Raw genomic sequence first — 12,205 nt, forward strand, 5'->3', positions numbered from 1 at the left:
GGAGGCGGGGTGATCGCCAAAGGTCCGTACTCACCCTCCCCCCAGCCCGGCCCCTAGAAAGTCGTGACTCCTGGGGACGGGACTGCCAGCGGCTCTCTGGCGACTGGTGCAGCGGCGGCGGGAGCGGGAGGAGCCGCGCGGGGGTCTCGGCAGGCCGCGGGGGCCCCCAAAGCCCTCGGAGACACCCGCGAGGGGGGCGGCGGCCGCCGAGGGCCCGGCCCCGGGCCGAGCCGCAGGAGCCGGAGCCCAGCCCGGCTGCCGAGAGCTCGCCGCCTCGTGCGCACTCCCGTAATTCGTTAATTGCTGTAAATCCCAAGGACGGCCACATTTGATTACACATACAGTATAAGAACCGACAACAAAGCGACGAATTAATTACCGACTTCATTAACATAGGTCCCCAAATTAAAGGCAGCGAGCTGTTTCCTTGGGCCCACTCGCCGTGGCGGCGGCGGCTGGGGGAGGGGAGGGGGCTGCGGCGCCTTTTCCTGCTCTGGGAGCAGGGGGACCGAGGTGTCCCCGGCTCCCGCCACGCTCACCCCACCCCCACCCGCGCAGCCCCAGCAGCTCCACCCGGAGCTCCCCAGTACTCCGCCCCGTTGGCGTCTGCATTTCTAGAGACTCAAACGCGCTGGAAGCCGTCCGTGCCGGGCGGAACACTTGGGCTGGGGTCCACTGCCTCCGGCCGGGGTCCCCAGGCGCCCGCACTTCGCAGTCTCGGGACTCCCGCCCGAGGAGCCGCAGGCCCGCGCCGCGCCAGGTCGCCCGCAGACGCTGGGTGTGCGGGGCCGCCGCCCGAGTGGCGCACGCTCGCACTCCCACCAGGCCTGGTCTGTGTCTGGAGCCGGCCCCTGGGCTTCTCCATCCCCCCCACTCCCACCCCGCCTCCCCAGCCGCTTGCGGAGGAAGGCAGCGCGCCCCGGGCGCCGGCGCGGGGACCGGACTCGGGGAGGGGGGGTCTTGACCAAGGGCGTACAGCAGAGAGAGATTTGCAGAACAGTTTGCCCTTGGGGTGTGCGGCTCCCTTCCTCGCGGGCCCTGCGCTCCCTCGGGGCTCCCTTCCTAACCCCCCAGCCCGTGGGAGGCTCGGCGGCCGCGGTGCCAGGCCCGGCCCGGCCCGGCCCGGCTCGGCCCGCTCCGGCCTCGGCCGCACCCCGCCCCCTCCCGCCTCGACGTGGGCATTTTCATCTCTGGCCCTAACGTTGTGTGGGTTTCCTCTCTCCCCTCAAACAACAAGAGAGAGGACAGGGGCCGAGGGAAGGAGTGACGGAAGACGGAGGCGAAGGAGGCGCGGGCCCTGCCTGTCCGTCATGTTCATTATACACTTGGTTCACACGCCCCGGCCCGCAACGTGTGTTTTAAGCGGAGCCCGGTGTCTTTCAAGAACATTCTGGTAATGTCGGAGGCCTGGATTTGTTGCCTGCTCGTCCCCCCGTGCAGCAGCGGCCTGTTTTCCTCCCCCTGTTGTGTGTGTTTTTATTATTTTCCCTCTGGCTTAGATGTGTCAATCATTCTCTCCCTGCCATTGGTTGGATAGTTTGCGTCAAAAAGTTGCCAGAGAGGCGCTTTCTCAGCAAATCTCCCTGAGAGCGGAACCGGCCTCAGCTCCGACTCAGCCTGCACTGTTATGAAAAATAAAAAATCGCCAGCGCAGCCCTCACTCGCCACGTCCACTTTGTACGTATCGCACGGGGGCCCACGCGTGTTCCCAGCCCCGGCCACTGTCCGCATTTTCCGCTCTTTAAAAAAATTTTTTTTTTTGCTTCTGTTTGACTTTTTTTTGTGTGTATGTGGAAAGGGAAGACTGCACGGTTTCTAACGCAATACTCTTATTAATTTCTTTTAGGATAGCTGGCTACTTGGGATTTTGAAGGATAATTCGATTGCCCCCACCCCCTAACCTCCAATGCGGCTGTGAGGTAAGTGTGTCCGTCACCACCTGCCGGACCGGCCGGCGCGCCTCGGTCAGCGCGGAGCCCTTCTGAGGCTGATGCGGCTGTGTTGTTTTGTTTTGTTTTGTTTTTCCCTTACCAGTCTTGAGGTGTTACTCGTGAAGTGTTAGATCGCTGGGAAGATTTCGCCATCTGGAGAGGAAGGCGGGAGGGGAGGGAGAGAGCGTGTTCGCGGGGGTCGCCGGGGAGCCCCCGGGTCCGGTGTGGGGGCCTTCGCAGGGGTTTTTGTCCCCGATTCGGTTTTTATGTCCACGCGGCTTTGGTCTCCGCGCGATTGGGCGTTTTGGGCCCCAGTTTCCGGCTGATCCCAAGGACGTGTGTAGAGTCCGAGACAAAAAAAAAAAAAAAAAAATGCAGATGTAGCTTGAGGAATGGATTCAAACGATCCTGAGGAAAAGGTAGGCGCCCCTGCGGGCTGCGCCCCGAGGCTCGGCTCGCTCGCCGGTCGGCCCCGGCCTGCGGCGCGGCCCCGGCGCCCGCCTGCTCCGCAGAGAACGCGAGCCGGGGAGCCGAGCGGATAACCGGGCAGGCGGGCGGCGCGGGCGTGCTCTCCGCCCGGCCCGGAGCTGCCCCGTTCTCGGCCTCCTCCCAAGGCCTCCTGGTCTCCCCTTCCTTTTTAATCCCCTTCCCCTCCCCCCCAAGTCCTGGGAGTGCCCCCCCGCCCCCCAACACTCCATCGGCGGTCGCGGTGCCAGACCCGGGCCCCCAGGCCGAACGGAGGTGCCAGCATCGGTTTTCAAGGCGGCTGAGCTCGGGCCGGTCCCGGGCCAGCCGCGCCGACCCTCGGCGCGCACCTGGGGCGGGCGGAAGCGCCGGCGAGTGGCCCCTGCTCCGCCCGAGGCCGCCCCGGGGCCGGGAATCCTCCCGCTCGCCGCTCCCTCCCCAGGCTCGAGGCCGAAGTGGGGCCGGGGGCCGGCTGGGGCCGAGGGGTGCGCCGAGGCCCTCGCCGCCTCTGCTCGCGGGCTGCGGGGGAAAGATCCGCGGTCAGGGGGCGCCGCCAACTCCGACGAAGTCTTGGAGCGGATGGGTGGAGGGGCCGTCCCTTTTGGGGGGACCCTGCGTTGGAGCCCCAGGCTCCCTCCTCGGCGTGCGGGACTAGTGCGCTCTGCCGGGTGGGTGGCCGGGCAGTTGCCCCGTCCAGGCCGGAGCTGCGGGGCTCTGGGTTTCTGGTGCTCGCCCCGGGACTTTGTTGCAGGCACGGGAGAGGCACTGGCGAGGAAAGCCCTCCCTCCGCTCGCCGAGCCACCCGGGGCTGGCTCCCAACCTCCGCGAATAGTCAAGGCCAAGCCCGCCGGCGCGCGGCTTCCCCTCCCTCGCGGGGGCAGCGTCGCTCGATTCCCTCAGGCCACAAACTTTCCCTCGAGTTGGCCCGGGAGAGGCGCGCGGCGCTGCCGTCTGCGCCGCCCGCTCCCGCCGCGTCCACGCGGGCCCCCCAGCCGCAGGCCACGGTGGCCCCGTCCGCCTGGTGGTGTCGCCCCTCCGTCAGGCAGGAAATTAATCAGCCCGGACGAGCCGCGGCGCTGAGCACGGCGGCCTGTAATTAAGGGACGTGTGCCCCTCGGATTATCTCGTTAGTTTATCAAGAAAACATTTATTATAATTAATTCTCGGACGAGGTAATTATTATTGAGCGAGGACACAGCAACTGGTAGACGGGCTTCTTGGAAGGAGAAAAAAAAAAACATACACACCCGAGGGGGGGAGGGAGAGGGGGGAGGCGACAGATTGCACGAATTGACCGTTAGATATAAGGCTGCGCGGCCCGGCGCGGGCAGTGGAGCGGGACCTCGGCGCCAGCGCTGCGGGCCAGGGACCCGGGACCCAGCCGCTCGCGCCTTGGAGGTGTGGGCGCCACCGGCGACGGGGACTCGGCGCGCGCTCCTAGGTACGCGTTCTGCAGAGGCCGCGGCGTCTCGGGAGCAGGAGGAGGGGGCTTGTGCTTTTGAACAGGGGCTTTTCTCCCACCCCGGCCTGGACTGGATCGGGAGGGGAAGGGATGGAGAGGCGTCCCTGCTGGTCTCCTAAGTTAGACGCGGGAGGCCCACGGCCCCGTCCCTGGAGCAGTGCATCCCTGGCAGGCTGTGAGGGGACGTCGGGGTTTTGTGTTTGCTTTTCTTTCTCCCCTTTTCCTTTGAAAGGCGCATCCACGTGTAAAAGAGAACAGAGCCTATCCTGGGAATTTTAGCCATTTTGCCGGGGTTCTGGGCAAAGGAAGCCCAAGAAGGATCTTAGTGCTGTTGTTTACTGCTTGCTGTAGCTTTTTTTTTTTTTTTTAATGTTGCATGTGCTACTTTATCGTAAAATGGCTCAGACATTTCTAATCGGGTAAGGGCTAAGGTGTCAGAGCGCTTCCACCTCTCTCGTGGGTACCGTCTGATGGGATTTTAGGTTTCTCTGTAGTACTTTGGAACTTTCCAAGGTTAGTAAGATTTTTATCCAACAAAAAGGGAACTCCGGCATAGAGGCTATTTAAATAAATAAATGACTATTTTAAAGCGATATTATTTTCTAAGGCTCCAAATCACGGCATCTTGAGAGGAAAACACAATATAATACCTTTGTTATAGGAGCAACTAGTTTTACCGATGAATAAACACGCACCCGCCCAAGAATGACATGTCTAAAATTACATTAATTAGACCTAGGGTGGGGAAACATGACTTTTGTGCTCAGATTTAAATCAGGAAAAAGTTGTGGTTACCGAGCTCCATTTGTAGAACTCTGGGCCTTGATGTCTCCGGCTACGTAAATGGGAAAACCTGGGGTCCTTAAAACTCAGCAAGACCTTGGTAAAAAGTAAGAGAGAACCCCTAATCTTGTATCCGCCATTTTGAAGCAATCTCTCACAGTGTCAAAGTTCCAAAGTTAGAGATCCTTGCAGGCTGGGGCCACGGTTTTTTAGGAATATAAAGGCCAGGCTTGCAAACCACCAGCCTGCAGGAACATCTATTTTGGATCTCGGATCTCTTTGCTGAACAGGAGGGCGGGAGAACTCAGTGGAGGAAAGTCACTTTCTTTTTCTTCCTTTGTTTCCCTTGGAGTTCTTTTTCTTAATACAATTGTAGGAAACTTGGAAGGGAGGGAGAAAGCCTATCAGCTTTGCAACTTTGGGTGTTTGCGGGTAGGTACTTTCTTCTGAATTAAAACCTGCGGAGGACAGAGTTAACAGGGAACTGCGGCAGCTGCTGAGGACCCAAATGTCCGAAATGCTGCCCTCCTGCAGGAGCCCCCCCCCCCATCAAGCTCAACGTGGAAGCGGCGTGCAGCACAGATGCAAGTCCTTTCTACTTGCAAATGTGGGGTCCTGTCATTATCTGATTGGTGGGATTCTAACTTTACTTGAGAATTTCTGCCAATCTTGGAGACGTTTTTGCTGTACGTTTAAATATTTGAGGGGTGTCGATTAAAAGTCAAATACTTGTTTGTTTAGCTCTAGTTCTTTAGACACATATAATCAAGGTTCTCCAAAACCCTAATAAATCTGTTACTTACCTCGAAATCTAATTACCCACACTACTAATTAGGTGAAAATGATTACTGGAAATGACTTCCAATGTGGAATAATAGTGGTTGAGCAGTTTTCTCAAGTTTGTTGCTTAAGCAAGTTGGTATTTTAGATGTTAAATGCACTGACATTTTAGGTTCGCAGCAGTGGAAAGTGGTAAAAAGCTAAGATAATTAAAATCTCTGCCACGGAAAGGCAACAGTCTGGGGAGAGGTGGATTTCTTGAATTGTTTCTTTGTTTCTCACCAATGGGCTTTGTTATCAGCATTATTTATTTAGCCAAAGAGTTCTTTGTCTCTGCAAATGGCCCCAATCAAGTTTTGTTTGAGACAATTAGCTAGTGCCAGCCAACGAGTCCTATGCAAATGTTGGGGGTCGGAATGCAGCGAGTGCGTTTGAAGGCTGGGGTTTTGTTCCTGGGGAAGGCAGATTGTAATTGCTTTCCTCGCGTACTTTTTTTTTTTTTTTTTTTTTTTTTGTAAGTTTAGGCTGGGGGTGGGGAAGACAGGTTTATCTGGTCTTCCTCCATCCCCTCTAGTTCCAGAGCAGCTGAGAGTGAGCGGGTGGGGGCTGCCTCTGCTGTGCCTGCCCCGGGTTCTTTCCAAGTTATTGGTGGTGAACGCAGGAGAGCTGCGGCCGCCAAAGGAGTAAACCAGCAACCTCTGTTTGTTTGTTTTGCTTTGCTCTTAGTTCCATCACTGCAAACCCACCCACTGAGGACCCTGAACCTGTCCTCCCCCGGCGAATCTAGACCTTCCGGCTGGGTGCCCCCGATCTGGGCCGACTTTGTGCCACCAAACAACCTTAGCATGATGTCTTATCTCAAGCAACCGCCTTACGCAGTCAATGGGCTGAGTCTGACCACTTCGGGAATGGATTTGCTGCACCCCTCCGTGGGCTACCCGGGTAAGTGCGCCCTGCGTCACGCCTGCTCTCCCCACCCCAGCTCCACGCGACGTCCCCTCTGGGTTTATTCTTCCGAAGCAGCAGCTTAGAGCCACCGGGCATTTGCTGACCCGGGAGAGAACAGGACTGGGGAAGAAGCGAATAGGTGGGACAGCAACAGTTACAGGAAAACACACCGTTCCCCTCTTACTTCGAATGAATGGGGAAAAGGCACGGAGATGGAGCAAGGAGGGGTTCTAGCCTTATCTCCCTGCCGGGTTCCTCCGCCGCGCGCTCCTGGAGGGGCCGGGTTTTCTCGCCCCCAGGCCTTTGCGGTTCTCCCCGCCGCGCCCAGGGATTCCCATCTGACATCCAGGCCCTGAGCCTTTAATCCCAGGGGGTGTGACTTTGCCCCGGTGCGGTGCTTTCCCTTCCGCCCAGATTTGTTTTTCTAAAATCCTCGTATCCGTAAGAACTATGTCCCCATTGTAAAGATGGAGGGAAGAGCCCTTGGAACGTTAAGAGCCTTGGGAGCCGGATGGAGGCGCGCGGTCATTCCCGGAATGACATTTTTGTTTGTGCTATGGGTTGGGGGTTGATTTTGGAGCTTGGGTTGGTTCGTGTCCCTTTGATTTCGTTGGTTTTGTAAGCTTTCGAAGTGAGGGTCTGCCGGGGGCGATTTCCAAAGTCAGGCGGAGAAGAGGCCGCTCCTGGAAGGGGCAGCGTGTCAAGGGCCTGGGGTGCCGAGGCCCGGCCAGGGCGGTGGAGAGCGTTGGTGGGCTCGGGGTTGACCGACTGGGAGGAGCGGGCGCTGGGGGCTGGGGGAGTCGGAGGGCCCCGCAGCCCCAGTGACTGAGAAACTGCTCCCCCACCCTAAAGGGCCCTGGGCTTCTTGTCCCGCAGCCACCCCCCGGAAGCAGCGCCGCGAGCGGACCACGTTCACCCGCGCGCAGCTGGATGTGCTGGAAGCGCTCTTCGCCAAGACTCGGTACCCAGACATCTTCATGCGCGAGGAGGTGGCGCTGAAAATCAACCTGCCCGAGTCCAGGGTACAGGTAGGGCAGATGCTGACGGCTCCCCTTCCTGCCCGCGCCGCCCCTCCCCCAAGCCTGGTGTGAGTGGAGGACCCAGGAGAGCCCCAGGTCTGGGCCTCGACAAAGGAAGGCTTGAAACACTAAACAGCCCGGGGAGGAGGGCGGGGCCTGGAGGCCTTTTTACCTTCCCTCCCACCCCCACCTAATCCTGTCAGCAAGGGTCTCCTGGCCCAGGTGGCCAGCAAGGTAAGAGGGGGCGATTTAGCTACAGAGATAAAGTCCCAGCGCCTCTGCTCTTCAGTTGACAGAGTCCCAGCCCTGGGCAGATTTCAAGGGTGGTCACAGGGTATTTAACTCTTGCCTTTCCCTAAGTGGAAATCTCCCCTATTCTCATGGACTTTTAAGGGTTGGAAAAATTTACCCCTAAATATTTTCACAGGTGGGAAATATTTTCATAGATGAAGAAATAGAGTGACTAGCTTGCTCAAGGTCAGACCTAGGTTTGGAAGCAGAGCCAGACTGTAGAAGTAGCTGGTGCTTTCCCAAATAAATGAACACCCTAAGAGTGTGTTTCCTTTGACTCCTTAGGGATTGAATAGAATTTGCTAGCTCTAGGTCATTTAACAGATGAAATAGCTACATAATATCCTTGGTGACATTCCACACCCGTTCTCTCCCAGTCAGTCTTCCTAAACTTTGACCCTAAGCTGGAGAGGAAAAGTCAATTCCAACTTGCCTCCGGAGCAAGTCCCACATGGAGTTCTTTTGAAAGAGCATTTAGCACCTAAGCCACATACACACCTGGGACACTTCTTCAGCTAGGACGTGTTGTTGGAAGTGTCAGAAGTGACAGACGCTGGTGTGAACTGTGAATCAGGAGAGAGGCTCTGGTAAAGTGGGCTGGAAGGAGTTTAGCACCTGTGAGGTTGAAGCAACATCCTCACTGGAAGAAAACACTTGGTTCTGAATGGTTGGCGTTGAACTTGGCCTTGGTGGCACGTCTTTTCCCATGGCCATGGCACCCATGTGGAGAGTTCATTCAGGAGTACAACTAAGGACCAGAAAATGCCAGAAGTTACTCCCATCAGCCCCCTCACCACCGAGCACAGCCTCTTCACAGAGCATGTAGATGGCTGCTCAAGAGAATTTTCCAAGTCACAGGCAGAGGAATCAGTTGACAAGCCGTCGAGCATAGGTCAGGGTACAGTCTACGTCCTGAGTGGCATGGTGTTGAAGGCACAGACTCATGTCTGGGAGACAGTAAAGAGGTCTGACTCCAGCCCAATGCAGGGGATGCGTACGCTATGCCATTTGCCACCAAGCAGCCTTTAGCAAATGATGGCTCCCAGACCTCTTAGCTCAGCGGGATCCTGTCTTCTCCTTGGTGCTTTCTGCTGTGAATCTTTCTAGAAGAGACGAAAAGTGGGGTGAGGGGATCAGCCTTGGTTTTGCCAGTTGCTCCCTGGAGGGTGGACTGTGTGCTATTTGGGTCTGGATCGTTCTTGTTAGCATGCAGTGATGGAATTGTTTCTCCTCACTTCTCTTGTGTTTCTCTCCAGAAGGCATTGATGCATTCTATTTCATTGGGAGAGTATTCCATAATAGAGTTGGATCACTGTGTGTATGTGCATTGGAGTTGAAAAAGGATAAGAAAGGGATGTGGAGAATTTTTAGCCATCTGATCTGGGGGATTGTCTTAAATTGTATTGTTCTGGGCTAGGATTAAAACAGGTTTCAGTGCTTGTAGACACAGCCTTTCCAACTTTCTTATAGTTCCAGGAGAACATATGGGAATGTCACATAACAGGTCTTCAGAGCCAGGGACACTGTCTGCCTAGCTCATCAAGGACAGATATATAAGCTGGGAGCCACTCTTATCCTTTAAGAATTATTGAAATCACGTTAAAAGAAGTTTCTTTCCCTTTCAAGGTGTGGTTTAAGAACCGAAGAGCTAAGTGTCGCCAACAACAGCAACAGCAACAGAATGGTGGTCAGAACAAAGTGAGACCTGCCAAAAAGAAGACCTCTCCGGCTCGGGAAGTGAGTTCAGAGAGTGGAGCAAGTGGCCAGTTCACTCCCCCCTCTAGCACCTCTGTCCCGACCATTGCGAGCAGCAGTGCTCCTGTGTCTATCTGGAGCCCAGCTTCCATCTCCCCACTGTCAGACCCCTTGTCCACCTCCTCCTCCTGCATGCAGAGGTCCTACCCCATGACCTATACTCAGGCTTCAGGTTATAGTCAAGGATATGCGGGCTCAACTTCCTACTTTGGGGGCATGGACTGTGGATCTTACTTGACCCCTATGCATCACCAGCTTCCTGGACCTGGGGCCGCCCTCAGTCCCATGGGTACCAATGCAGTTACCAGCCATCTCAATCAGTCCCCAGCTTCTCTTTCCACCCAGGGATATGGAGCTTCAAGCTTGGGTTTTAACTCAACCACTGATTGCTTGGATTATAAGGACCAAACTGCCTCCTGGAAGCTTAACTTCAATGCTGACTGCTTGGATTATAAAGATCAGACATCCTCGTGGAAATTCCAGGTTTTGTGAAGACCCATAGAACCTCTTTTTGTGGGTGATTTTTAAATATACTGGGCTGGACATTCCGGTTTTAGCCAGGCATTGGTTAAAAGAATTAGATGGAATGATGCTCAGACTCCTCTGATCAAAGTTCCAGGAGGCATAGAAGGAAAAATGGAGGGCCTTAGAGGGGCCTGCCAACCAGCAACCTGAAATGGACAAACCAATCTACTTAAGATCCTGTCATAGTTTTAGATTATTGGTTTTCCTGATTTGCAGAGTGATCAAAAGCATTCTAGCCATGTGCGACCAAACACCACCAAAAATAAACAAGATGAAACAAAACTAAGCTGTGAGAGAAGGGAGGCAAGGGCCTAGCCTTCTTAAACAGAGGTGTTCCAATGTTTTAGCCAATCCTTGGTTGAATCTTAGGAATGAACAGTGTCTCAAGCTCATTCACGTTTCATGACCAACTGGTAGTTGGCACTGAAAACCTTTTCAGGGCTGTGTGAATTGTGCGACTGATTGTCCTAGATGCACTACTTTATTTAAAAAAAAATAATGTTCATAAGGAGTCAATATGTAGTTTAAGAGACAATCAGTGTGTGTCTTATATAAATGGTACATCTGTGGTTTTTAATCTGTGCTAGACTTCAAAACTGTGATCTCCTGTTCTTGTATGCAACCATGAACTCCACCTCTGCAGGAGTTCTTCTGTGATTAAATAGGTAATAATTATAAGCAAAATTCAGAGCAACTGAGTGCTACCTAAAAAAGGATTACCTGTGGCTGGAGGTGAGCTGCACTGAAACTTCCTGGCGTCATGTCTCTGGACAAGGAGAGTAAGAAGAGAAGCAAGGACGCTAACTCCTCTGTACTTTACTGTTGGTAAGCCTAGCAGTGAAGAGACGTTGGTCAATTGCTCTGACCCTGATGCTTTTTTAAATTGAGATCGTTGTTGTTTATGCTTGCAGATGTTAACTGGAAAAGTTATATATGCATAAACCTTTTCTTCCTGGATTTGGCAGATCTGTATAATTATATTAAAATGGTTCTAGCACAATGTTGGGTCCCGTTTAATTTGCACCATTGTTTTTGAATGAGAAGCCTGCATTCGGCCTCTCCTCCCAAAACGTTTGTGTTAGGGCAGAGAGGCAATTAGCAGACTTTCTTTTTACTTTTAATTTTTTGGCTCATCTGTGGATGAACTAGCTGTGGGTGACAACGGTGTGTAAACTTCTCATGACTCATCAGGATGGCTCAGAAATGGCATTTCCATTTAGGATCCTGTTCCCCCTGTTTTTCCTTCCCTGCCACAAATCTGAACTATTTCTTAGGCATTTGGTTTTTAAAAATAGATCATTTCTTTTTCTTTCTTTCTTTCTTTCTTTCTTTCTTTCTTTCTTTCTTTCTTTCTTTCTTTCTTTCTTTCTTTCTAAGCAAGGGGGGAAGAACTGGCGTGTCTCCGAGAAACTGAGAATGACAAGAATTTCTTGTTTCCATTCTCTTATTTGGTTCAGGGGGTTTTCTTTTAACTTCCAAAAAAAATCTGAGGTAAACATGAGAGGGAGTGTAATCAGAATCTGAAAGCAATTCAGGCAGAAATGATTTCTGAACAAAAGAGTTTCAGAAAAGTTTTAAAACCTATAATTTTAGTAGTTGAACATAAGGTACCCTGGTCAGATTTTTTTTTTAAAACAGTGCTGCGGAGAAAGATTGGGTCCCCTTTCCCGGTGTTTTATTGAACTAGTGACCAGGAAAGACAAGGGACCCAGGACCATGGGCTCCTCCAGTAAAAGCAACATTTAATTTCCTTTTGCATTTCTCATGCCCTTAAACTGGATCCAAACTAAGTGACTTTTGCTTGGAACTTTAGCTGTGCTGGGTGAGCAGTCGGCGGCCTTTTGTTTTCTGGCTGTCGCCTGGCTGTGCCTGGCTGTGCCTGCCGCCTTGAGCCCGGTGTGACCTTGCCTCCTAAGGACATTGCAGTACTGCTAAGGAAATGCCATCCAAGGACCCACACGGATGGCAGACTTGCATGGCGAGACTGGCCATCACCTCCTGGTGATAACTCATCCATCACCTTAGGCTACCCGGGCGGGAGACCAGGACCCAGGGCCCAGAGACAGTCTTGGCTTGGTTTTCTCAGATTCAGGGGCTTGCTCTCCCTGGCTTTCCTCAGGCAATCATAAAGCCGATCCCAAAGAGCCGACCGCTCCCACAGTTCTCGGGATGCCTCCCCAAGGGCTGGGCAAGACGGTCGTTGCTCCGAAGGACAGTCAGGCAGAGGGGGCGCTGGGCCCTTCTGA

The 12,205-nt window shown here is 53.9% G+C and overlaps 1 protein-coding gene across 3 annotated transcripts; it reads left to right on the top strand.

The window, feature by feature from the left end:
- Positions 1 to 692: 692 nt before the first annotated feature.
- On the top strand, positions 693 to 10,959 carry OTX2 (orthodenticle homeobox 2). Of its 3 annotated transcripts, XM_051822919.2 has the most exons (6): positions 693 to 830; positions 1,538 to 1,677; positions 1,847 to 1,919; positions 6,148 to 6,363; positions 7,222 to 7,397; positions 9,306 to 10,959. In XM_051822919.2, exons 4-6 carry the CDS (start codon positions 6,267 to 6,269, stop codon positions 9,924 to 9,926), a joined length of 894 nt encoding a protein of 297 aa, XP_051678879.1. In that variant the 5' UTR covers positions 693 to 830; positions 1,538 to 1,677; positions 1,847 to 1,919; positions 6,148 to 6,266; the 3' UTR covers positions 9,927 to 10,959. The 3 variants fall into 3 exon arrangements, with proteins under 3 accessions (XP_051678879.1, XP_002718310.1, XP_051678880.1); XM_002718264.5 differs by lacking the exon at positions 693 to 830 and having other exon boundaries at positions 1,542 to 1,677; positions 7,246 to 7,397; XM_051822920.2 differs by lacking the exons at positions 693 to 830; positions 1,538 to 1,677; positions 1,847 to 1,919 and adding an exon at positions 3,701 to 3,837.
- The last annotated feature ends 1,246 nt before the right edge of the window (positions 10,960 to 12,205 follow it).

Source organism: Oryctolagus cuniculus, chromosome 12 (genome assembly GCF_964237555.1).
Source record: "Oryctolagus cuniculus chromosome 12, mOryCun1.1, whole genome shotgun sequence".
In the NCBI taxonomy this organism is placed as follows: Eukaryota; Metazoa; Chordata; class Mammalia; order Lagomorpha; family Leporidae; genus Oryctolagus; species Oryctolagus cuniculus.

What these genes read in the sequence shown, in the direction of transcription:
- OTX2 (XM_051822919.2), top strand. Translation starts at nt 6,267, where the DNA reads ATGATGTCTTATCTCAAGCAACCGCCTTACGCAGTCAATGGGCTGAGT. An exon ending in CCCCTCCGTGGGCTACCCGG is followed by an intron (nt 6,364 to 7,221) that starts GTAAGTGCGCCC and finishes CCCACCCTAAAG; the next exon opens with GGCCCTGGGCTTCTTGTCCC. An exon ending in TGCCCGAGTCCAGGGTACAG is followed by an intron (nt 7,398 to 9,305) that starts GTAGGGCAGATG and finishes TTCCCTTTCAAG; the next exon opens with GTGTGGTTTAAGAACCGAAG.